Source organism: Cyprinodon tularosa, unplaced genomic scaffold (assembly GCF_016077235.1).
Source record: "Cyprinodon tularosa strain WSP-4 unplaced genomic scaffold, ASM1607723v1 ctg612, whole genome shotgun sequence".
In the NCBI taxonomy this organism is placed as follows: Eukaryota; Metazoa; Chordata; class Actinopteri; order Cyprinodontiformes; family Cyprinodontidae; genus Cyprinodon; species Cyprinodon tularosa.
The window spans coordinates 6,075-32,439 of record NW_024039355.1 but is presented as its reverse complement, the minus strand read 5'-3'; the positions used below and the strand labels follow the sequence as shown (position 1 = coordinate 32,439).

At 50.3% G+C, this 26,365-nt stretch overlaps 1 protein-coding gene across 4 annotated transcripts; it reads right to left on the bottom strand.

Annotated features, from left to right (window-relative positions):
• Positions 1-591: 591 nt before the first annotated feature.
• On the bottom strand, positions 592-24,259 carry smg7 (SMG7 nonsense mediated mRNA decay factor). 4 transcript variants are annotated; one of them, XM_038307521.1, is made up of 23 exons: positions 24,103-24,259; positions 23,458-23,489; positions 19,568-19,685; positions 19,261-19,393; positions 18,904-19,078; positions 18,739-18,810; positions 16,437-16,587; positions 16,224-16,359; positions 15,978-16,140; positions 11,849-12,008; positions 11,694-11,773; positions 11,549-11,609; positions 11,353-11,472; positions 10,827-11,271; positions 10,617-10,758; positions 9,298-9,692; positions 8,875-9,219; positions 8,550-8,696; positions 8,296-8,382; positions 6,422-6,572; positions 6,180-6,350; positions 2,730-2,884; positions 592-2,657 (listed from the first exon to the last, which is right to left on the bottom strand). In XM_038307521.1, exons 1-23 carry the CDS (start codon positions 24,126-24,128, stop codon positions 2,544-2,546), a joined length of 3,579 nt encoding a protein of 1,192 aa, XP_038163449.1. In that variant the 5' UTR covers positions 24,129-24,259; the 3' UTR covers positions 592-2,543. The 4 variants fall into 4 exon arrangements, with proteins under 4 accessions (XP_038163449.1, XP_038163450.1, XP_038163451.1 ...); XM_038307522.1 differs by having other exon boundaries at positions 10,839-11,271; XM_038307523.1 differs by lacking the exon at positions 8,550-8,696.
• Positions 24,260-26,365: the final 2,106 nt, after the last annotated feature.

Genomic DNA, 26,365 nt, shown 5'->3' with positions numbered 1-26,365 from the left:
GGAACGTATTAGTTATACGTATAGATAATGATCCATTGATTATTTCTTGCTCACCTGACTTTTCCTTTAAAGACATTTCATCCCAGCGCTGCATGTCCCGAGCCCGTGACATCATCAATGACCCCTCACCCCCCCCACCATGGACTGTTCTCCCTGCTGCCCTCTGGGAAGAGGCTTCACAGCAGATTCTGCAACAGCTTCTTCCCCACCGCCATCAGACTGCTGAGCTAATGGAACTCGAATAAAGCCTCTGCATCAGACTTAAAAACATATTTGCACTACCAATGTGATTGACTTTTTCCATGATCCCCTTAAATAAACACAACTCAGTGTTCTCCTGGATTTTGCACATTTATTTACACTGCACTTTCCATGTTGATGCCTTTTGCACAATGACTTTAAACTGGTTTTCCTTTACTTCTACACTGTTACATTGTGATCACTTTATCAATGATAAAGTTCATTTCACTGTTGCATTAAGCTGTATGAATTAATTGTCATATTGTTGCACGTGACAAAGTTTGAGTCTAAATGGATCTAAACAATCTGACAGGAAGCAGTTCAGGTTTAATGAAAATAAAGAGGCGGAGCTGAAGGAGAACAGAGTTTATTACATTTATTCAAAAGGTTATTCCATCAAATCTGTCTACAGAGAAACACAGGAAGTCACAGCTGGATCTAAAAGAGCAAAACCTCAACAGATCACAGTCAGAACCAGAGCCTAGAACAGACCACACGTGACTTTTGGTTCCGTCAGAATTAACTTGTCCTTTATTTCCCCAGACACGGCTTCTAAATGCCACATGGAAAGCACGAGCACAGAAAATAGACACGCCTCTAAAGGTGAGAAAACATCTGGACAGAGGAGGGTTCTGATCCAAACATGGCGTCTGTGGCTCCCGCCCTGTTACAGCCGCACAGCGTCCTGATTGGCCGGCGAAAGTACAGAACCAAAGCTAGATCTAACCTCTGCTGGTCTGAGCTTCTGCCTTTAAAAACAGCAGAAACAAACTGATCATTATGAAGGATCACAAGCAAACTTTTCTGCTTCTATTTGATCTGAAGGTGAAAGAAAGAACCGTCAGAATGGATAAAAAGAAGATCGACTGCAGAGCAGGAAAACCCTACAGAGATAAAAGCATCAGTAATCAATCCATTTATTTTCTAAAACAAAGATCTGCAGTTTATTCCATCATAAATGAACATTCACAAAAACTTTGATAGGTTTAATACAAGACATGATTTTAAACAAATACCTGCAGCCTGCTTAGATCCCGTTTGGACCGACCTGCCTGAACCCAGAACCGTTCTGTTCGCTAAAATCTGACTGAGCGACCGATTTTAATCCAATCAGGAGAGACGCAGGGATCGTCTCTGACCACCAGGTGTCGCCAAAGATGAACCACAGAACAGTTTTCCAGCTGAAACACCAGAATCTGATCAACTTTCTGACGGTGAAGCTTTTCAAAACGCTTTTCCTGCAAATTCATTTCACTTTTTTTATAACAAACAGGAAGATCTCCAGCTTCTGTCTGACATTAAGATTATTTTCTGTTCTTTTTTTTTAGGGGTGGGGGGGTTGTATGAGATGCTAAATTAAAGCTGCAAGGCGCCGGGATGGGTTTGGCCCGACCCGGCTGCCTGTCCTCAGAGCAGCAGCTGCTACAAACACCAGGCAGAGCAGAAGAGAGTAAAAGCAGGTTCATTAAGCAGGCAGGGTCACACCTTCAGGTTCGTTTGTTTTGGTTTTTTCTTCTTCTTCGTGGAGTAAAGCCGTACAGGAAGTAGAGGCAGTGAGTCTTCAGGAAAGAAGCTCCTGGATGAAGCAGCGAGAAGCTAAAACTGCTACGAACAAAATCACTAAATACACGTTAATCTTCAGGAGTTAATATGTGGAATCTCTGCACGCTAACAGTAGCACGCTAACAGTAGCACTACCCCTACCATGGGCCGGCTCGCCGCTTCTGACCCACGACCTCCTGCGGTCTGCAGCTGGGAGGTCCCGTCCCGTCCACCAGCCTCCCCCGGTCCAACTAAGCCCATATATGATCAGTAGGTATTTAAAACCTTCCTCCTCCTCCTCTTCCTCCCACTCCGATGAAAATGAAAGGAGATCAGAAAGTCCCGCCCCCTGCGCTCCACCTGCCCCCCCTCCCTGTTAAACCACCCCGTCCTCAGAGTGACGTCCTCCTTGTTCCCATGAAGAAGAAAGGTGGAGGTGTCCAGGTGTTCTGAGTTCGGGGGTCGGGGTGTTGGTTGGGGTGGGGGGGTTCCTCAAAGTTCAGCCGGTTGAAGGAAACACGGCGGCAGCGCGGCGCCGCCGTTCAAGAGATCCCGCTCCCTCCGATCCAGGAGGGGCGTCGCCGCTCCTCGAACAGCCGAGGGGGGTGTGGGGGTGGGGGTGTGATTGAGCCTCATCGGGGGGTTGCCTCGCCTCCCCGGCCTCCACCGGTTCTCGCCGGTTTAATTGATTTGTGTTTTTTTTCCTCCGTTCCTCCTGGTGGTGGTTCGTCCGGACACAAAGCGCCGCCTGGCGCTGCGCTTCAGTGAGGCGGGTTCATGGCGCCGTGGCCTCTCTGCTGCTTCTGCTTCTGCTGCAGAAGGAGCTGCTCCAGCGCCGACGGGCCCGGCTGCATCATGGAGCTGGACCAGATGGACTGCAGGGGAGAAACCGGGTTAGAACGCAGACAGGACCCGCTTCTACAGAAGAACGGAGCCGATCGGATCACCTTCAGGCTGTCAAGCAGCACAGTGGAGGACGACTCGTCCATCGGAGACTCCTGATTGGTCCAGGAACTCCCTGTGGAACCGCCCTGGTGCCAACTGGGCTCAGGGCCTGAGGAGGACGCTGCAGCTGTGAGGTAGTCCAGACCAAAGCCACTTCCTGTAAGACCAGAACCAGAGAGGACGGGTTCAGAGAAACAGAACCGGAGAGGACGGGTTCAGAGAAACAGAACCGGAGAGGACGGCTTCAGAGAAACAGAACCAGAGAGGACGGGTTCAGAGAAACAGAACCGGAGAGGACGGGTTCAGAGAAACAGAACCGGAGAGGACGGGTTCAGAGAAACAGAACCAGAGAGGACGGGTTCAGAGAAACAGAACCGAGAGGACGGGTTCAGAGAAACAGAACCAGAGAGGACGGGTTCAGAGAAACAGAACCAGAGAGGACGGGTTCAGAGAAACAGAACCAGAGAGGACGGGTTCAGAGAAACAGAACCAGAGAGGACGGGTTCAGAGAAACAGAACCAGAGAGGACGGGTTCAGAGAAACAGAACCAGAGAGGACGGGTTCAGAGAAACAGAACCAGAGAGGACGGGTTCAGAGAAACAGAACCAGAGAGGACGGGTTCAGAGAAACAGAACCAGAGAGGACGGGTTCAGAGAAACAGAACCAGAGAGGACGGGTTCAGAGAAACAGAACCAGAGAGGACGGGTTCAGAGAAACAGAACCAGAGAGGACGGGTTCAGAGAAACAGAACCAGAGAGGACGGGTTCAGAGAAACAGAACCAGAGAGGACGGGTTCAGGGAAACAGAACCAGAGAGGACGGGTTCAGAGAAACAGAACCAGAGAGGACGGGTTCAGATTCAGAGAAACAGAACCGGAGAGGACGGGTTCAGATTCAGAGAAACAGAACCGGAGAGGACGGGTTCAGAGAAACAGAACCAGAGAGGACGGGTTCAGAGAAACAGAACCAGAGAGGACGGCTTCAGAGAAACAGAACCAGAGAGGACGGGTTCAGAGAAACAGAACCGGAGAGGACGGGTTCAGAGAAACAGAACCGGAGAGGACGGGTTCAGAGAAACAGAACCAGAGAGGACGGGTTCAGAGAAACAGAACCGGAGAGGACGGGTTCAGAGAAACAGAACCAGAGAGGACGGGTTCAGAGAAACAGAACCAGAGAGGACGGGTTCAGAGAAACAGAACCAGAGAGGACGGGTTCAGAGAAACAGAACCAGAGAGGACGGGTTCAGAGAAACAGAACCAGAGAGGACGGGTTCAGAGAAACAGAACCAGAGAGGACGGGTTCAGAGAAACAGAACCAGAGAGGACGGGTTCAGAGAAACAGAACCAGAGAGGACGGGTTCAGAGAAACAGAACCAGAGAGGACGGGTTCAGAGAAACAGAACCAGAGAGGACGGGTTCAGGGAAACAGAACCAGAGAGGACGGGTTCAGAGAAACAGAACCAGAGAGGACGGGTTCAGAGAAACAGAACCAGAGAGGACGGGTTCAGAGAAACAGAACCGGAGAGGACGGGTTCAGAGAAACAGAACCAGAGAGGACGGGTTCAGAGAAACAGAACCAGAGAGGACGGGTTCAGAGAAACAGAACCAGAGAGGACGGGTTCAGGGAAACAGAACCAGAGAGGACGGGTTCAGAGAAACAGAACCAGAGAGGACGGGTTCAGAGAAACAGAACCAGAGAGGACGGGTTCAGAGAAACAGAACCAGAGAGGACGGGTTCAGAGAAACAGAACCAGAGAGGACGGGTTCAGAGAAACAGAACCGGAGAGGACGGGTTCAGATTCAGAGAAACAGAACCGGAGAGGACGGATTCAGAGAAACAGAACCAGAGAGGACGGGTTCAGAGAAACAGAACCAGAGAGGACGGGTTCAGAGAAACAGAACCAGAGAGGACGGGTTCAGAGAAACAGAACCAGAGAGGACGGGTTCAGAGAAACAGAACCGGAGAGGACGGGTTCAGAGAAACAGAACCGGAGAGGACGGGTTCAGAGAAACAGAACCGGAGAGGACGGGTTCAGAGAAACAGAACCGGAGAGGACGGGTTCAGAGAAACAGAACCAGAGAGGACGGGTTCAGAGAAACAGAACCAGAGAGGACGGGTTCAGAGAAACAGAACCAGAGAGGACGGGTTCAGAGAAACAGAACCAGAGAGGACGGGTTCAGAGAAACAGAACCAGAGAGGACGGGTTCAGATTCAGAGAAACAGAACCGGAGAGGACGGGTTCAGATCAGAGAAACAGAACCAGAGAGGACGGGTTCAGAGAAACAGAACCAGAGAGGACGGGTTCAGAGAAACAGAACCAGAGAGGACGGGTTCAGAGAAACAGAACCAGAGAGGACGGGTTCAGAGAAACAGAACCAGAGAGGACGGGTTCAGAGAAACAGAACCAGAGAGGACGGGTTCAGAGAAACAGAACCAGAGAGGACGGGTTCAGAGAAACAGAACCAGAGAGGACGGGTTCAGAGAAACAGAACCAGAGAGGACGGGTTCAGAGAAACAGAACCAGAGAGGACGGGTTCAGAGAAACAGAACCAGAGAGGACGGGTTCAGAGAAACAGAACCAGAGAGGACGGGTTCAGAGAAACAGAACCAGAGAGGACGGGTTCAGGGAAACAGAACCAGAGAGGACGGGTTCAGGGAAACAGAACCAGAGAGGACGGGTTCAGAGAAACAGAACCAGAGAGGACGGGTTCAGAGAAACAGAACCAGAGAGGACGGGTTCAGAGAAACAGAACCAGAGAGGACGGGTTCAGAGAAACAGAACCAGAGAGGACGGGTTCAGAGAAACAGAACCAGAGAGGACGGGTTCAGAGAAACAGAACCAGAGAGGACGGGTTCAGAGAAACAGAACCAGAGAGGACGGGTTCAGATTCAGAGAAACAGAACCGAGAGGACGGGTTCAGATTCAGAGAAACAGAACCGGAGAGGACGGGTTCAGAGAAACAGAACCAGAGAGGACGGGTTCAGAGAAACAGAACCAGAGAGGACGGGTTCAGAGAAACAGAACCAGAGAGGACGGGTTCAGAGAAACAGAACCAGAGAGGACGGGTTCAGAGAAACAGAACCAGAGAGGACGGGTTCAGAGAAACAGAACCAGAGAGGACGGGTTCAGCAGTGTAACTGTTTGATTCCTTTTATCTCTTTAATAAAATCTTCATTATCTCAGTTTTTTCACTTTAAAAGGTAAAATAATCAAATCCTCTGCAGAACCTAAACCAACCACCAGGTGTCACCATCGCAGCAGCAGATTGAGGGGCTTATTTTAAAAACATCAAAAAATGGAGCAAAGCAAAAACTCCTGACTTCCAAAACAAGCTCTAGATCCCTGATGTTTCCCTCCAAGGCTCCGCCCCTCTCCGCCATCTCTCCTTTCACCCCTCCCCCCCTCTGAGCTCTTGGAAGCTGTTCCTATGTGAGGCTTAAACCCAGACTGACCTGGTTTCTCAGCTTTCCAGCGGTCCACGACCCGCCGGTCTCGGCTGTCTGGGGTTCCAATGGGGCCAAAGTTGGAGAAGGGCACGGCTCCGTGGCTGTGGGTGGGAGGGGAGGAGGGCAGGCTGCTGGGGTTGGAGGAGTGGGGGGACTGGCTGGCTGGGGTGGAGTGGTCTGCCAATCAGAGAGCAGCAGGGTTAGTGATGTCACTTCCTGAAACAGCCCCCGCTTGGTGGGCTCCTTACCTGAGCTGGCAGGGAGGGAGGGGGACCAGGGGTTCCCCTGGAACAGCGAGTAGAGGGAGGGCTCCTGTTGCATCATGGGAGAGTCGGGTTTGGAGCTGGGTGGCAGGTTCTTCCCGTAGGCCTGGCTGAAGATGCTGCTGTGGTTAAACTCCTGCAGAAACAGAGCACTCTGATCATCCACCGGGACCAAACAATCCGCTCTACAACCTTACAGCCAGGTTCTGGTTCCGCTGGTCAGGCCTTCCAGAACAAACCTGACGTTCGTAAACTGATTTAACAGCAGGTCCAGGTTTAAAATCATGACCTTCCTCTAATCCACCCCACCCAAACAGACAGAGACCAGCTGAGGGGCTTTGGTTCACGGTTCTGGTCCAGAACGGACCTCCTGCTACAGAACCCCCAGTTACAGCCCAGACCATCACACCACCAGCGCCGTGCCTGATATTCTGGTTGTGAAGAGCTGCTGGGTTTACAGCTAATGGAACCGTCCATAACGGCCATCCTTCTACTCTTTACGCCATTTTCTAATATAAACTGGATCTTTGTGACGTTTCAGGACAGCAGAGGTTCTGGTTCTGCATCCAGTTCGTCTCGCACTGCTGAATCTTGACCTCTGACCTCAGCTGGGGCAGTGAGGCCAGCAGAGATCTGGTTCCAGGTTCTTCCTGGATTAGTTCTGGTAGGTCGGCTTCTCTGGTTCTCTGGGGTCCAAAGTCTCTCAAACATCTGTTCTTCTTTAACCGTTTATAGGGCCCTCAGTGAAACGGTTTGATAATCAACATTTCCTGCTAATAGCATTATTGGAGTTCAGGACAAGACCTTATTAACTTTGGAACATTAAAAAAATCTGGATATTTTAATGGCAGAAATTAGTGTCAATGTAATAACGAGAAACGCCATCTTTCCCCTAGATATTAAGAAAAATAACTAAAGTGCTTCTAGAAGAAATTCATGAAAAACACTCAGAGTGAAAGAAACACATTTTTTTTGGTCCAACATAACCTTAGAGGCATTAATGCTGATACTGGCACTGACATTCTATAGTTCATAAACCTAAATATATTTGTTAACTAGGCTTATTAACTTTTTAAATTTACTTTTTAATTTTTCAATTAGTTTACCTTTTTTTTCTTGATTGTTAAATTTTTTTAACCTAATTTCCAGTGGGTAATATATCATTCAGGGGCTCATCTAATTGGTCAAACCAACATCAGACGTACAGCCATGTAGCAGCATCTTTGCTGAATGGATGGATATAGATCTTGTGATCAAAAGTGATCAAAAACGCCAACTTTCGCTATTAAGGGGTTGAGTTGATTCCTTCCCGCTATCATCATAACCCCCCCACCCCCCTACAGGGGAACAAAAGACATTGCCTGTTAATCCAGGCCAACAACCTTTAATGACCCCCCTTTCAGGGACGTAGACAGGTATGGGGCATTGCAGGCCCGTTTATCCGTTTCTATTTGCACAAAAACAAGGCTTTGTTGCTATTTCTGACATTTTGAATTGAAAAATCTTCCTGGATGGGAAGCAAAATGTCTTCAAACTTGAAAACAAACTCCAGTAGATTGATTTTTAACTTTTTTTGGGCAGCCCTATAAAAGCTTAAACTGGAGCAAGAGACGTTTCTGCCTACTTCATGTTTCCATACTGGTTCTACGGGTCTGGCTGTAATCAGTTCTGGGTGTTTTATAAATGACACTAAATCTGGATAATAACATTAGATCAGAACCATCATGAATTAAACCAGTTGGTTTTATTTCAAGTAGAAAACCTTCTGCTTTATACTGGTTTGATCCATTTGAGCTGAAAAGTGAAGGACTGGAACAGACTGGAACACGACGCCCTGTGGGCGATCAGACGGTCCTGACCTGCACTGGGAAGCCGCTGATGGCCAGCAGAGACGACGGCTGGCCCACCGCCTCCTGGCTGCTCTCCATCCTGCTCTGGTTTGGCAGCTAAACACACGAAGGAAACACCATTCAGTCTATCATCTATCCAACACAGATCTATGTGCTGATGCTTTAGCTGACATGATCAGACCCAAACCCTGACAAAGATAAGGGATCAGGATGAGCAGAGGCAGGATGAGGAGGGTGGGGGTGAGGAACATGCGGCTACATACAAAGATATTGGGTCCAGGAGCAGAGCTAAGGGGGCCGGCCAGCGCCTGGAAGAAATCAGGAGGCTTAGCAAAGATCAGCTCCTCGTCCTCCTCAAAGTCTGCTAGAGTTTTTAACAGGTCAGGAGGAAGGAAAGGCGAGCTCTTGTCCTAGTGAGAGAGGAAGCAAGGAGAGGAGGAAAAGGAGAGAAGAAAGAAGGAAGGCCAGTAAGAAGAGCAGAACCAGGCCCAGCAGAACGGGCTGCAGCTCCAGCAGGACGGCTGCTGGAAGGAAAAGGAGGAAACTGCAGCAAAGTGGGCAGAGAAACGCCGTCTCCCTTCAGCTCACCTCGAATGGGGCTCCTCGGGGCCCCCTAGGGACCTCCTGCTCCACACACATCCCACCAGGAGGAGGCCTCTTCATCCTGTCCCCCATCATGGCCAGCCCCTCCGCCGTCCGCTCCATCCGGTACGACGGCTCCCAGTAGAAGTCCTGGATCTTCACGTCAGGGAACTTCATCTTCTTGTCCATGTTGGAGATCTGAGGCTGCAGCTGCTGCTCGTACAGCTTCAGGGGGTCCTGGCCCCCCAGGAAGAACGCCTGCTGCTGCTTCATGGACATCTGCAGGGGGGACATCTTCTGCAGCGCCGCCTGGGACTGGTTCCACATGGGGGCCGTCTGGTCCTGGATGTACTGATCAGAGCAGAGGGACAGCTGGAGGTGAGCAGGGACGCCGCCTCAACGGGACGAGCCGCGGGTCATGTGACCTACCTGCTGCAGGCCCGGGTGGTGGGGCGGGCTCTTACCCATCCCCCCCTGCTGCACCGGTTTGGTGGGCGACTGCTGCTGCTGATTGAGGGCCTGGACCTGCAGCTGCACCGACTGCTGCAGGGCCTGCTGGGGGGACGGCTGCTGCTGCTGAGCCTGGGAGGGCACCTGGTTGAGGGGCCCCGGGCCCTGGCCCGCCGAGCCGGGCCCCGACGGTCTCTGCTGGCTGTAGGGAATGTGGGACTGCTTCCCAGCCTGGCCGCCCGCCCCGCCGTGGACCGCAGACTGGAGGAAAGGAGCGGGGACCGAGACTCCGGCGGGGAAGGTGAAGCCTGGACTCACCTGCAGGCCTGGGAACGCCACAGGGGGGGGGATGACATAGGCCGAGGGGGGGAAACCTGCAGAGGAGGCAAACGGGTCATCTGGGCCTCTTCATCGACAACGGACCAGCAGGGATTAACAGCTACAGATTGACCCCCCCCTGCAGGGCCCTTCATTTGATACAATCCGTAACAGAAGTCGGTTCATTTTTCATCTTTTTCTTTAAATTCTTTTATTTCCAAACTTAAAGAGACATTTAGGTTTTCACTGAAAATATATTTTTTATGTTAACCTTTTACCCCAGGTTTAACTAAAGTCGGCGCTGGGGGGGCCGCTGGGGGGCCGCTGTCCTGCAGGTTTTAGAGGTTTCTCAGCTCCAGCACAGCTGATTTTCACTGATGGCTGATTTACAGGCTTTTGTTGAACTGCAACCATCAGAATCAGCTGTGCTAAGGATTGAGATTATAATCGAATCATTCAGTAATCCATTAATCATTAAATTAGCTGACAGAGTGACCCACACAGAGCAGGAGTTAAGTAGAGATTGTGAAAAAATTTATAAAAAATTTGGCATTTAAGATAAATAAATAAAATATGTTTTCATGAGACATTCTGCTCTTTCCAGAAAAGTTTTAGTTTCACCTGGTTTGATTCTGTAAAAATCTTCAAGGCTATCCGATTAATAATCAATTAATCAAAAAATACTCAACGGATTAATCGATTTTCAAAAACAATCGTTAGTTGCAGCTTAACAATTTATTGGTTATTTAAAAAGCTGTTTTTTATCTCAATAACTGATTAATCAAAGGTGAGCAGGTTTAACCCTTTTGGCTCTGGCGGTAACGACGGTGGCGCCGAGCTGCGGCACGCTTCCCTTTAATGTCTAACCAATGATGGAGAATTCCTGGAGCTCTTTCCAGGCTTTTCCAGGATTTCCAGGCAGAGACGGGTTTGATGTTTGGAGCTCAGACAGGAAGTGGGCCGGCGTGTTCTGGACCTACCGGGTCTGCTGGGCAGCGGGGGGAACGCTCCGGGATGATGGATGGGGATGAACTGGGACGAGCAGGTGGTCTGAGTCTGGGTGGGCGGAGTCTTCTTGGCCTCAGAGACCGGAGTCTTCCTCAGCTCCGTCTGAGCCTTCACCTGATGAAGAAGAGCGGTTACTGATTGGATGGGAACTATTCTGAGCGGGTCACAGGGACCACCCTAACCTGTTTGCCTACATCAGCCGTCTTCTCGTGGCCGGCCTTCTTCATCTCGCTCTTCCTCTTCCCGTCCCTCTTGGGCTCTCCTTTCCCGATGGCGGCGGCGGTGCCGGCGGCGGTCCCGTTGCCCTTGCATAAGTCGCGGCGCTCCTTGCCGAGGTCTTTCAGTGGGAGGTTCCTGGCGGGCTCCTGGCTCTGCTCTCTGGGCTTGATGTTCTCCTTGAAGGTGACGACGGGCCGCTCGCCGCTGTCCGACCACGAGCTCTGCGTCTTCCCGGCAGACAGAACCGACTTCAGGCCCGCAGTGCCGCCGTCGTTCTGGCTCTGCTCACCGTTGGACGACTCCTGCAGCACCGGGGCCTCCTTCTCCTGAGGCTCCGGGATGGCCTCCTCTGGAATGTCGGTGAGGAAGAGGAGGAGCCCGTCTTCGTTGACTCGGCACCGGATCAGCCTGCAGAGATGGAGAAGTTGGTTGTGTGGGACCGGACTCGTCACAGACTCACGGGGCGAAGCGGGGCGGCGCAGAACTCACCCCGGCTGGTTGTCGGCCATCCATTTCCCCAGAGCGATCAGCCGCTGGTGGCGAGCGTGCAGCGGCAGCCCCTCCCGATCCAGAAGGATGCCCTGGTGACCTCTGGTGAAGTCCAAACACCTGAAACATCCACAGACGCCATGAGTCCCGCCCCCACCCACCAGAACAGTTCTACAGAACCAGAGGAGCTCTGTACCTGAGAGCCGGTCGCAGCGCCAGGAAACCCTGCAGCTCAAACTCCTCTGGCAGCGGCAGCACTGTGGACGAAACAAACGCACCCTTTGGTTAAACACCTGACAGAACCGGGCCTGAACCGCGCTACTGAGGTGTGTTTGCAGAACCTGAGGAGGAAGAGGAGGAGGAGAGGTCTTCCTCTCTGGGCTGGAAGCTGTTGAGGATGGACACCAGCCACGGCCAGATGCTGCGGAGATGGAGAGAATGTTACGGCCCAAAGGTTCTCGCTGCAGAACCAGGAAGAGGAAGATGGTGGACTTACTACTTCCTGTTCTCCACGGCCGCTTCCTGGAAGATGCTGCTCCGCAGTTTGAGCCAATCCAAGGACAGCTTGATGGCCGGCAGAGGACACTCCCCCATCAGCTCCTCCCCTCGGTTCTTGTCGAGCAGAACCCGGCTGCACATCACTCCCAGGAAGGACACTGAGAAGAGAGGAAGGCAGGTCCGCTTTCAGAGGAACATCAGGCTTCTGACTGGGTTTAATTCAGATCCGGCCCAACGCGCGCCTCGCTTTCCGGGCCCACCGAGACGCGCGCCTCGCTTTCCGGGCCCACCGAGACGCGCGCCTCGCTTTCCGGGCCCACCGAGACGCGCGCCTCGCTTTCCCGGCCCACCGAGACGCGCGCCTCGCTTTCCCGGCCCACCGAGACGCGCGCCTCTCTTTCCCGGCCCACCGAGACGCGCGCCTCTCTTTCCCGGCCCACCGAGACGCGCGCCTCTCTTTCCCTGCCCACCGAGACGCGCGCCTCTCTTTCCCTGCCCACCGAGACGCGCGCCTCTCTTTCCCGGCCCACCGAGACGCGCGCCTCGCTTTCCCTGCCCACCGAGACGCGCGCCTCTCTTTCCCGGCCCACCGAGACGCGCGCCTCGCTTTCCCGGCCCACCGAGACGCGCGCCTCGCTTTCCCGGCCCACCGAGACGCGCGCCTCGCTTTCCCGGCCCACCGAGACGCGCGCCTCGCTTTCCCGGCCCACCGAGACGCGCGCCTCGCTTTCCCGGCCCACCGAGACGCGCGCCTCTCTTTCCCTGCCCACCGAGACGCGCGCCTCTCTTTCCCGGCCCACCGAGACGCGCGCCTCTCTTTCCCGGCCCACCGAGACGCGCGCCTCTCTTTCCCGGCCCACCGAGACGCGCGCCTCTCTTTCCCGGCCCACCGAGACGCGCGCCTCTCTTTCCCGGCCCACCGAGACGCGCGCCTCGCTTTCCCTGCCCACCGAGACGCGCGCCTCGCTTTCCCTGCCCACCGAGACGCGCGCCTCTCTTTCCCTGCCCACCGAGACGCGCGCCTCTCTTTCCCGGCCCACCGAGACGCGCGCCTCGCTTTCCCTGCCCACCGAGACGCGCGCCTCGCTTTCCCGGCCCACCGAGACGCGCGCCTCGCTTTCCCTGCCCACCGAGACGCGCGCCTCGCTTTCCCTGCCCACAGAGACGCGCGCCTCGCTTTCCCTGCCCACCGAGACGCGCGCCTCGCTTTCCCTGCCCACCGAGACGCGCGCCTCGCTTTCCCTGCCCACCGAGACGCGCGCCTCGCTTTCCCGGCCCACCGAGACGCGCGCCTCGCTTTCCCGGCCCACCGAGACGCGCGCCTCTCTTTCCCTGCCCACCGAGACGCGCGCCTCGCTTTCCCTGCCCACCGAGACGCGCGCCTCTCTTTCCCGGCCCACCGAGACGCGCGCCTCGCTTTCCCGGCCCACCGAGACGCGCGCCTCTCTTTCCCTGCCCACCGAGACGCGCGCCTCGCTTTCCCGGCCCACCGAGACGCGCGCCTCGCTTTCCCGGCCCACCGAGACGCGCGCCTCGCTTTCCCGGCCCACCGAGACGCGCGCCTCGCTTTCCCGGCCCACCGAGACGCGCGCCTCTCTTTCCCTGCCCACCGAGACGCGCGCCTCGCTTTCCCGGCCCACCGAGACGCGCGCCTCGCTTTCCCTGCCCACCGAGACGCGCGCCTCGCTTTCCCTGCCCACCGAGACGCGCGCCTCGCTTTCCCTGCCCACCGAGACGCGCGCCTCGCTTTCCCTGCCCACCGAGACGCGCGCCTCGCTTTCCCTGCCCACCGAGACGCGCGCCTCGCTTTCCCGGCCCACCGAGACGCGCGCCTCGCTTTCCCGGCCCACCGAGACGCGCGCCTCGCTTTCCCGGCCCACCGAGACGCGCGCCTCTCTTTCCCTGCCCACCGAGACGCGCGCCTCGCTTTCCCTGCCCACCGAGACGCGCGTCTCGGTGGACGCGCGCCTCTCTTTCCCTGCCCACCGAGACGCGCGCCTCTCTTTCCCTGCCCACCGAGACGCGCGCCTCTCTTTCCCTGCCCACCGAGACGCGCGCCTCGCTTTCCCTGCCCACCGAGACGCGCGCCTCGCTTTCCCTGCCCACCGAGACGCGCGCCTCGCTTTCCCTGCCCACCGAGACGCGCGCCTCGCTTTCCCTGCCCACCGAGACGCGCGCCTCGCTTTCCCTGCCCACCGAGACGCGCGCCTCGCTTTCCCTGCCCACCGAGACGCGCGCCTCGCTTTCCCTGCCCACCGAGACGCGCGCCTCGCTTTCCCGGCCCACCGAGACGCGCGCCTCTCTTTCCCGGCCCACCGAGACGCGCGCCTCGCTTTCCCTGCCCACCGAGACGCGCGCCTCGCTTTCCCTGCCCACCGAGACGCGCGCCTCGCTTTCCCTGCCCACCGAGACGCGCGCCTCTCTTTCCCTGCCCACCGAGACGCGCGCCTCTCTTTCCCGGCCCACCGAGACGCGCGCCTCTCTTTCCCTGCCCACCGAGACGCGCGCCTCGCTTTCCCTGCCCACCGAGACGCGCGCCTCGCTTTCCCTGCCCACCGAGACGCGCGCCTCGCTTTCCCGGCCCACCGAGACGCGCGCACAGAGCAGGAATTAAATTGTAAAAAACAGGAAAAAACATTTACCATTTAATATAAAAAGAAAACGTTTTCATCTGTCACTATGCTTTAACCAGAACGGAACAATTTAATTTCACCTGGTTTAATTTTGGAAAAAATCTTCTTTAAGAAGTCTTTGGTTATCTGATTATTCATTGAAAAAGTAAATGACATTAATCGATGTGCAAGATAAAGGTTAGTTGCAGCTAGGGGTGTAAATAATAATCGTTTTGTATCGATGCATCGACACGTCTGCAAGAGAATCGATTCATGTTTTTTTTTCCTCCGGTCTATTTTTATCCATTTGCGTAATTCTCCCTCCCGTGCTGCGGTGGCGCTAAACCTATTTTGCCCTCCTACCTCGCTTCCTGGTTATACCGCCGAGGCGGTGAGGAAGTGGGGGCAAGTTTAGTCCGACGATGGAGGGACATGAGGGCCAAAAAGAGCAGAGATCCAGGTGGAAAAAGGCTCCCAGCATTCTCGCACACCTCGCTCTGCTAGCAGGTCAAACTTCAAGAGTTGTTTTCCGCAATTTCGGTCATAAAAACAAAACAAGTCGGCCTCCTGTCTGCGGTCAGCTACAATTAGGGAGAGGAGCAGCGGAGCGTCTGTGGAGGGGGCGGGACGTCTGGAGTCGAGGTATCGCATTGAACTCATTGCACTGATTGTGTGCAGCATTTTTTGAGGCAAGGCCTTTCAGAATCGATAACGCAGGGGTATTATTATTTTTCAGTGAATGAAAAATAAAAAAATAAATGAATAAAAAATGAACCAATTAATCGAATCATATGGTGGTGTATTCTTGAGTATCAATAATAATCGAATCGTTGGGTCAGGAAATCGATACTGAATCGAATCACCATGATGGATGTGATTTACACCCCTACCTCCTACCCATCTATAAAGCAGTGGAGTCAGTGAGACCAGGAACAATCGGAGATTAAAAAGTAGCTGTGACCTGAGCTTAAAATGTCAGCATCATGAAAACCTCAGATTTAGAATTCATAGTGGAAACGGACTGTGGATGGACTGATTCTGGAAACACAGGATTAGTTTATGGCTGTTAAAGTTTAAACGAGCAGCACAACCATGAATCCCGTTAGATTACCTTTGGGTTCGGGTCGGGCTCTCTGCCCTGATCTATACTCTAATCTCTACGCTGCAAAAATTATCTTAAAAAGAGTAATTTTTTTAAATCTGTGCATCTACCCTTAATATGTAATAATGCGTATGTAAATATGATGACCAGCCAGTAAAGGCAGGGTATTTGAGTATTATATGATAATTAGATAATATACACTTGAAATAAGAGACTACAGTTGGTTTTTCTGATCATAAATGGAAATAATCTTATTCCATTGGCAAAGTGTCTCACTTACCTCCCTAATTCTAGGGAAAAAAATTGTTATTTTAAGAAAAAATGACTTAAGTTGACATTTTTAGAAGCGTATGTCTGACAGGACAGAGGGAAACAGATCAGAACCAGTCTGGGCTTCCTTTCCCAGTTCTTACCGAAGAGTCCGAGCAGCTGGAACCAGCTGAGCTGCTGCTCGCCGCTGCAGCCGGGCTCGCCGCCGTCGGCCGTCAGGTCTCTGAGGTGATGCAGCTCGAACAGGTTGATGACGGTGATGTGGACCAGCTGCTGGGAGCTGAAGGCTTTCTGCAGGATCAGCCTCTGCACACACACACACACAGACGATGAGCTGGGTGACGGGAACTCGGGCCGGACCCGACGGGCAGCAGGTGACACCGATGTACCTGAAACTGCTCCTCCAGCTTCTCCCTCAGGGGGTCCAGTTTATCCAGGCTCTTGCTCAGATAGACGTGGCCGTGGAACTTGATGAAGGCTTTGATGAAATCAGAGACGCTCCACTTGGTTCGGACCTCATCGCGGCTGCAGACACAGAAGAAGACATTAGACGGTGGTCTGGGGGGGTCGCAGCGCTGCCTGGCTGGGTGAGGAGCGGCTACCTTTCCAGCGCCTTGGACAAAGCCTTCTGCAGGTTGGTGGAGGCTGCAGGGAAGGGGAACTTGACGGCGATGCTGCGGCAATAGTAGAAGATGGTGGTGAGGTGGTCTCCTTTGGAGGAGGCCAGGATGGCCAGCTGGTTGTAGGGCTGACCTGCAGAGGGACCACAGGATGGTCAGCACAGCAGGAAACTACAAACATGGCCGCCCATCAGCTGGTCTACCTTCAGCTGATGATAGATAGATTACGCACTATGTACCATAATATTAACACCGAAGAAACCAAAACTCAGAAAGCTGCTGAAGATTCTCAGTCATCCAGGTCACAGTCATTCCAAAAGATGGAAATTAAAAACAAAGTCCAGTGGATTGTTTTTAATTTTCTTTTTTTTTTTGGAATAAAACTCAGAAAGACTAGATTTTTGTTTAGATCCAAAGCAGAAACAGTTAGCTCCTGGAGTTAGCGTAGGACCCATTAATGCATTTAATTTCTCAGGAAATACATTATTAACACATTATAGTTTAGTGCGCTTAGTTTTTTAGGCTAAAAAAAAGTAATTTAGGTCTTTTGTCCTGTGACCTGGATGTATATCTGGTTGCACAGATGAGCTGATGGTTCTTTGGGGATAGGGCAAAAGGAAAAAAAAAATCTAAATATAATGGCAATTTAGATTTTTACCAAAATTGTTCGGCTCTAGTAAATACAAACACTGGATATAGTTTTCACCTCAATCGCAGGTCTTCAACAGGGGACTGCGAACCCTAGGGGGTCCCCAGAGGTACTGCATGGGGGTCACAAATGCTTGGGTGGATTAGGCTTTTTTTTTTTTTATATTCCCCCCTGTAATTTTTTCATTAATTGAAATGTCTTTAAATCCACATTAACATGAATTCAACACACTGTAGTAAACAGATAAATGGAGGCAGAAGATGTCTTTCAGTCATCAATGCACACATTCAGCGACACACAGGAGCTCTTTCAAACTGGGCACCGTTTCATTCACAACACCTGTCCCATCAACAAGGAATCAGAAATACTTTAATAATCCCAGGGAGGAATTACTTTAGTTACATTACTCCATCTGTAATAAAGTGACTATAGGACCAGTTTGATGGAAAGCAATTTCATACAATATATATAATTAGGGGGTCACCGCTCCATCTCACCAACAGTTTGGGGGTCCTTGGCCTGGAAAAGACCCCTGACCTAAATGGCTCTTATTTCACCAAGTCTAGTGAAATAGGAGCCATGCATGTTACCTTATTATTTATTATTTACCTTATTATTTAAGGTAGCATGCTAGGTGTAGCAATATTAAGCTCAGTTTTTGGGGTGTTGTGAATAATTTAGACGAGTTAGCACTTTCCTGTGTTCTACTTAAGAACGGACTCTGCAAGAACACCAGTCCCAACTTGTGTTCCTGTGAATTGAGAAACGGCCTAACTCTGTTTATGTACCACCTACTACAGCTGAAGTTAGCTGATAAAATACATTGATGCAGTACATTCATTAAATTCAGCACTTTATAAAAAAAATATTTAGCCTTAAATGTTCTGGAAAATGCTCTGGTTACCAGAGAAACCTTTTAGGTTTTAGACAAATGGCTGTTATCAGCTAGCATCTCTAGTATAGACCCTTAATTGCTGTGATGATCAATTCTTTTAATAATCCTTATTTTTGTGTTTTTGTTCACTTTAGTACTCGCTTACAGTTATCTGTAATTTCTGAAATTATAATGTAATTATTATATTTATTATATTACTATTTAACTATTATTAAACTATTAATTTAGTTTCATAAAATCAACAATTTGACCTTTTAGTTCTGCTCCTAAAACCTGAGGATAAAACAACTGAAACTATAACCTGAACTAATGGAAACTAAACACAGGCTTTATTAAAATAATAGTGACCCATACCAATCAGAACTAAATAGAACCAAATGAACTAAAGTGAAACCCAGATCCAAGTAAACTAGAATCCAAACTGATTCTGACCCACTGCTGCAGAACCAGAACCACTGAGATGAACGTCAGGCAGATGGACCAACAGATGGTCCCGGCAGAGCTGCGGCTCTCATTGCCATGGAAACAGCTGGTTCTGAAGTGCTGCTGGGTCAACCAGTTCTGGTTTGGTGAACAAACTCCAAGCAGAACCGGAACCAGAACCCTGTAGCTGTGTTCTAGCAGAGAACCTGGAGAGTCCAGAAGCAGGTTCTGAGCCTGTTTCCTTCAGTGAGGAATATGACACCGGGTCAGGCCGGGTGAGGCTCAGCAGGGACGCAGAGAGAGGCGGTCCGACTCACCGTTGGATGGAACCAGCTGGGCTGCGTGTCTGTAGTACGACTCTGCCTGGCTGGTCTGGTTCCGGTAGCGAGCTGAAAGAGGAGCAGAAACACCATCTGGATCAGAACCAGAGGAAAGCCGTCCCACCGGGTCAGACCGGCTGCAGCAGAAAGGCAGGTTCTGACCGATGTCTCCCAGGTGGACCAGGCAGTGCTGGCAGATGTAGGAGCAGGAGCTGGGCTGAGGCGTGATGATGCCGCCGCCGCCGCCGCTCTGCTTGCTGCTGATGATGCCGAGCTGAGACGACCGGACGCGGCAGGGCAGGTCTACGTTAAAGACGGTGCAGAGCTCCTGGAGCAGCTGGAAGGCAGCACAAAACCAGAACCACTCAGTAGACTGGACCTCACTGGGTCACACACCGTCCTCCCCTCCTGGTTCTGGTCTAATTTAACATCTTTCAGGTTCTAACCCGTCTGTCAGAACCCTGAACCCAAACAGCAGGGGTTCTGACCCGACCAGCAGGTGGAGCTCCTGGGTGGTACCTGAGTGTAGAAGCCGCTGGCGGCCTCCAGGAACAGCGACAGGTTGGCCTGGACCTCGCTCCGGTTGGGGTTGGCCCGGTTCTTGGCCTGGCTCTGCAGGGTGGTAATCTGGTTCTTAAAGGCGTGGTTCCACCTGCAGCCAAAGAGACGGGTCAAAGGTAAGCAAGAACCAAAGAGACTCAGTATCTGGTTCTGATTGTTCCTCTGACTACTCCATTTTTGATCAGAGCAACAGGAGGTCAAAGGTTCAATCATCAGAACCGGTCCTGATCAGAACCAGGCGGTGTGTCCGGGTGCAGCAGCTTACAGGTCCTGCTCCACCTTCTTGTCCAGAGCGTACTCCAGGTCCGTCACCAGCATCTTCTGGTAGAGATCCTGCAGCGCCTGGCGGGACGTCCACACCTCTGCTGCCCCCAGCTTTGAGTCTGGCAGAGGAGGGACAGAAGAAGAGGAGGGTAGATGGTACCGGTTCTGCTCTCAGGTGGATGTTTTACAGCAGAAATGAGTTCTGAGACCAAACTGGACCTGAAATGTTCCTGATAGTTTCTGATCATCCTAATCTGTCTTATGCTGCGTTTACACCGGATGCAGCTGGCACGACAGAAGCAGCGAGTTTACATGCAAAGTCAATGGTTGACGCGCGTCAAGGCGCAGCAAAAGGTCCCGCAGCGCGTCTGAGCAGCTGAAGCAGCGCGTCGGGCGCGCTGCAAACGCGCTGTTGCACGAGATGGAAAATTTGAATTTTTGCTGCTCGACGCGCCGCGTCAACCAATCAGAGAAGCTGATCTGGGAGCTGGCAGGGAGAGAGACACATCGCTGATGATCAGAGGCTATGATCACTCCTCTCAAACAGTTTATTGACGCCTAAATTAACTTAAAATGCAGAAATCTGCCGGCAGAATATGTTCCCTTTTATTATCCTGGTGCCTGCAGATCGGATTATTTAGATGAAAAGCACCTACCAGCTGCCGCGGTGAACCGCGAGGAGGCGACCCGGCCAGAGACTGCTGTTGAAGGGATTCCTACTGTCGGCGCACCGCTGGTATGTGGGGGTCTGAGCGGCTCCGACAGAAATAATATTGGAAGGCAGGATGGTAATCTGGATGAACTGACTGCACTGATGAAGTTTTCAGGTGGATTTTCTCACTTAAAAACATATTAAAACTACTTTATTCACACTGATCACAGCAAATATAGCTGCAAGGCAGAGAAAGGATAGAGTAGCACCGTCCAACGCGCGTCAGACACACTTTTTCACCGCGCAGCCAGAGCAGCAAAGCTGCTTCAGCCGCGCGTCAGAACTAAACTGGTACAAGCAGCAAAAAGGAAGCAGCAGACGCGATTTTGCTGCTTTTGCTGCGTCCGGTGTGAACGTAGCATTAATCTGCAGTGAAATGGAGACAAAGATCTACTGGGTTCCTCCTCAGAGGAACTTTCTTCACAACTTTAGGAGAAGTTCTAATAAAACATTTAAAGCTTTCATTTTATCTGATGATGAAGTCTAATCATCGACTTTCTCCTGTACTCCACTGATGAAAGGAACCCTTCTACTGGCTGTGGACTCCTGAATCAGGTCAGAGGTCATGATCCGCTCAGCGACGTACACAGGCAGTCCATCAGGTCCTGCTCGGTAAAGCAAAGTTGGGCTTTGCTTCCCCGTTTCACTGCCTGACTTTCTTTTTAAAAAATTTTCTGGCTGCAACTAACGATTCATTTACTAATTGATTAATCTGTCACTTTTTTTTTTTATTAATCAATGAACATTTGGATGGTAAAATCTCCTTAAAGTAGATTTTTCACAGGAATAAACGAGGCGAAACTAAAACTTTTCCACTTGAGGAGTTCTGGAATATAGAGCATAGTCAAATATAAAAGTTTCTTATTTTAAATGAAAAATATTAACACATATATATTCACAAAGTTGGTATAATTCCTGCTCTTAGCGGGTAGCTCTGTCAGCTAAAGGCATGTTTTACAGTCTCTATTATCCAGCTAATGATTAATCGATTATTAAATTATATTATTGATTAATGTGATGAATTCTTCCAGCCCTACTTTTATTAATCTGATTCAGCTAAATGTGAGATATTTGTCCAATTTTTACAGAGACAGCAGTGAGAAATCTACACAGATCATTTGCTTTAAGCATAGCAGACTCTCTACACACTGCAGTCAGTGTGACGTAAACAAAAAAACAAAAACATAACGGAGATTAGAAAGTTGGACGCAACAGCTGTGACCCTGGTTTGAGACGGTCTGAATGTCATAAACCATCCGGACCGGAGCTAAAGGTTCAGACCAGAACCTCCAAGCTTCTGCTTCTCCGCCGACCGCAGGAGGACCAACACCTCGTCTCCTGTTCACACCTTAGTTCCCCAACAGGAGAAGCTCTGCTTAATGATTAACAATCCAGATTTAGACCCATAAAATCCACCGCTGCGGTCAGCAGAACCTCTCCACAGTGTTTCATGGTTCCCATCAGTGACATCATTCCAGAACCAGTCAGAACCTATCAGACTGGACTCTGCGTCAGGCCGGAAGCCGCTTCGTTTCGGAACAGAACCAGTACAACATAACCATTTAGGCCTTTCATCTAACAGGGGACCGTATGAATGGAATCAGTGCCAGAAAAATAAAAGGATCTAGAATTGGGTCAAACATGGAGCAGCAGGTTCTGAACGCCATGAAACTTAAAAACCAGCATGAAGTCGGGAAACGACCCGAATGAAGGAAAAAAATCAGGTCAACCGAGGCTCCTGTCTGCCTGCAGCTAAAGTCTGTTCATTGCAGACATTTAAGTCTAGGAGTTAAATTAATAGATGAGGTCAGACATAAAAGCACATTAAACACATAGAAACATTAGCTGATCAAAATTAACATGAATCCCCTAAAGGCTGAACCTGGATGCCTCCCAACAGGCTAAACCTGCCCCACACCGCTTCTTCTAAGAGACGTGTTTGGTTCTGATGCGCAGCTGAAGCATCTTTGCTGCTCTAGCTGTGCGGTGGAAAGTGGGTCTGATGCACATTGGGCTAACCTATCCTTTCTTTGCCTGGAACTATGGCAGCCATATTTGCTGTGATCAGCAGGTAAAAAGTAGTTTGAATCTATTTCTAAGTGAGAAAGTCTTCCTGAAAACATCATCAGTCTGTTCATCCATATTCTGCCTTCAAAGATTACTTCTCTGTGGGAGCTGCTCAGACCCCCACATACCGGCTGTGCGCTGTCACTGGGAATCCCCAGCAGCAGCTGCCTCAGGCCCACTCGCCTCCTCACGGTTTGCTGCTACTGTTCGCAGTGGCTGGAAGTAGATGTTAGCATTTTTCAACTTTTCAAACTGCAGGCACCAAGATAATAAAATCAAACATATTCTCCCAGCAGGTTTCTATATTTTAAGTTAATTTAGGCGTTAAACTGTTTCAGAGGAGTTATCATAGCGCTCTGCATCAGCAGTGCTGTGTCTGTCTCCCTGCCAGCTCCCAGATCAGCTTCTCTGATTGGTTGATGTGACGCGTCCAGCAGCATGTAAGCTAGCTGCCTCTGCTGCTGAAAGAGAGTGCGGTCTGGACGTAACATAAGCCTGATTTTAAGTCAACATTCTGCTCCTTCAGGGAGGAGAGGCATCATCCTGCAGACTGTGGAAAACAGAAACCAGTCACTGGAGGTGGACCCGTTACCAGACCTGGAACCAGAACCAGCCAATAGATCCGCTCACATAATGAAAAAAGAAAACATTCATGAAACAATGGAAAAGCAACCATGTCCATCTCTAGCCATGAGCTTCTTTTATGTTTAAGTCCCCAGAAGAGGAAAGAAATAACGGAATCGATCCAAATCAAAGCATCTGAAGCCAGTCAGAACCAGTAAGTCCAAATAAAAACTAAACTAGAACATCAGTACCGCTCTTGAAATCCCAATCAATGAATCTCTAGTTCTCTCATTTATTGGTTTTACTCTGAGTCTGGAACCTCAGACTCTTTATTTTTCCATAAGCTGTTTTATTTCTCAGTAAATGAAAACATCTGGCAGTGACCGTCTGAGCTCAACATCCAGACCTTTAGAAGCAGGAGAACTAGTTCAGGTCCAGACTTTGAACGGTGTTTAGCTGCAGCTGTCTTCCTTCCAGCGGTTTGAAGGCTGATCTGCTGACTTTCTGTGTCTATAAGCATGCAGGTGTGTGTGACAGAGCAGACCTACCTGTCATGTCAGCCTTCAGGGCCTCCGCCTGGCTGCTCCGATGGAAACAGAGAGGAGAGGGAGGTTAGTCAGACACGGCAGCTTTCAGTTCATCAACATTCCTGCTCGACCTGAACTCCTTCAAACATTTAACAGCTCTGATCACACGTCCACCAGAACCTGCGGCTCCGTCTACTTCCTGCGTCCAAAACACAACTATTCAATCAGCGAAGCTTCCTGCAGATCAACCCCTGCCTGCCAGCTGTTATTAACTGCAGCTATGATCCGGTAGAGGAGTCACACACAGCAGGTTAACCAGTAATCACACCTGGAAGAGCATCCAAACCCACTATTACCCCCTTAGCTTAGCAGTATCGATGCTAACCTGACAGCCCTACAATTAAGCTAACAACAAACAACACATTTATTAGCCTTAAAAACACATTTTACAACACTTAGCTGGTTCTAAACCCGGCTTAGCTTATAAACGATCATTTATTATAGAGTGTAACATCTGCTGCTTCAACTGCTTATTGATATATCGGAATCTAACAACACCAACTGTTAGCTAAGCTAGCTCCAGGCTAGCAGCCTAGCAAAACAATCCAGCAGCGCTCCTTCCTGGGCCACCGGAACCACCGGCGCAGGGCACGCGGCCCAACTCACCGCAGATACTGGGCGCAGGGGTTCATCCTGCCGGGTCAACACCGGTCCTTTACACTACGACTGGACCGAAGCTAGGGCTCCTCCAGGCGCCATCATGTTGCTGTGTGACCCGCTGAGGGCCTGTGGTGCGGGGGCGGAGCAGGGGCGGAGCACCGGGAGGGCCTGCGGGGACCCGGAGCCCACAGAGTTTTGTTTATGAACTATTTGGAGTCACATAAAATAATGCATTCGATTCTTACATAATAATAAATAATAATAATAGATTTTAATTCAAAGGCGCCTTTCTAGACACTCAAGGTCACTGTGAAAAAGATAAAAACACAATGGCAGAAACAAAGTCAAAACACAGAATAAAACCATTTAAAAATACAAAGGCTGGGAAGTTTCAAAAGGAAGTCATTTAAATGTCCAATCATTCTGGCTTAAACATATAAATTTACTCTTTATCAGACAATGTTGTCCCAAAAGTTAGAAAATTTCTATAAAAAAAAAAAAAATATATATATATATATATATATATATATATATATATATATATATATATATATATATATATATATATATATATATCCTGTCTTAAAATCTTTGGGGTGTTTTTTTTTTATTTCATTCTTTATCTTATGCAGGCCAGTTAGTTCTACGTCAGCTTGTACACCTAAATTTGGCCAATCATATAACAATGGTCATCTGTCAATCACATTTTTTCAGTCATAGCATCTTGATTCATATGTTGCAGCTAATATACGTATACGGTTGAAACCAGAATCCTTTCCTTTCCCATTGAGTTGCGTCCCAGTGTTCACAGGGATGGACGTCTGTGTCTTCGGCAGGGGTAGAGCTAACAGAACTGGCAGCGTTGCGAGGCAAGGGCTCAAACATGTACGGCTGGAAGCCTTCTACACCAAACCAAGCTTCTGCCGCCCTGGCGTCCTCTTCCACAACATCTTCGTCCCCGCTTTCCTCCTCTAAATAAAAAATGGATGACGGAGGAGACTCATCCACGACCTCCGACACTAAACTCTCCTCCTCTTGCATGTTTCCTCTGTCCATAGCGTTCCTTGACAGTGTCGTTTCTAAGTCACCAATTTAGTGCTACTTGGTCCCAATGGAATTTCCCATTGGGAACCTGCTAGCACTAAGTTGCTTACTTAGCTAAATGTGTAGTGTCACACAAAATAGGTAAAAATGGCTGAAACATTTTAAAGAATTAAAAACATAAAGACAAACAGATATGAGGGTGGAAAAAAGACATACTGCAGCTGTCAGTTTCAGTTAACAAAACTTACAGGAAAGTGTGACTGTGTTGAACAAGCTAACAACTTGTTGAGCTAACAACTAAATAGAGGTAGAAATGTAATAGGCAAATAGCAATATTAGCCTCAGTGTCGGACGATGATCATTATCCCTGTATTGTTCCTCTATTCTCTGTATCCAAGGATACAACCATCAGGATGTAACTAGATAATGTTTATTAACTTTTTCTTCTCCTTCTAATTTTTTTCAAAAACTATCAGAGTGCCACCAAGTGGTCATATCATGCCATTACATCTCCCTCTTTTAGATGAACGTTTAACCGATTTGGCAGAGCTTCAAATCATTGTAATATAATCATCAGTGGATGTAACCTGAGAGGCTAACCGAGGGGCTCGACTGCTGTGTGAGCTTCCCGTGCGCAAATCTTACATCTCTCCACCATCTGTTTCACAGCAGACGTAATGCCTGGCCACCAGACTGATTCTCTAGCTCTAGCTAGGCATTTGTTGATGCATTGGTGTCCCTGGTGAAGTCTCTGCAGGATATCAGGTCATGCTTTCAGGTATTATGAGTCTCTCACCTTTCATGAGTAATCCTCCATCGTGCAGAACTGACCTGTCCGGCCAGTAGGGCAGCAGCAGCTCGTGTGCATCTCGTCTGTGTTCAGGCCAGCCATTTGCAATGTAGTGACTGAGACGTTTGCATGTGTTGTCTGAGGTTTGCGCCCTCTTAATCTGTTCCAGCTTTGTCGGTGTGGCTGGGCGGTTTTCTACTACACTGTCCAGGTATGCTTCACATTCTTTTTCCAGGTCTTGCTCTGCGTCCGTAGCTGTGGTTGGAAGAGGCGCTCTCGACAGGGCATCAGCGGTTATCAAGTTTTTGCCTGGGACATGGATTATGTTGAAATTAAATCTGAGCAATCTAGTCTGAATCTGATAATCCTCGGAGGGAGGTCGTCCAGTGCTCTGGACTTCAGGAGGGTTATAAGTGGCTTGTGATCAGTCCTTAT

Excerpts from the sequence above, each read along its gene's own strand:
- smg7 (XM_038307521.1), bottom strand. The coding sequence starts at position 24,128 with ATGAACCCCTGCGCCCAGTATCTGCG. Across the intron at positions 18,811-18,903 it reads GGTCCACCTGGGAGACATCG|CTCGCTACCGGAACCAGACC; the intron begins GTCAGAACCTGC and ends CTCCTCTTTCAG. Across the intron at positions 12,009-15,977 it reads CCAGCTGCTCGGACTCTTCG|TGTCCTTCCTGGGAGTGATG; the intron begins GTAAGAACTGGG and ends CTCTCTTCTCAG.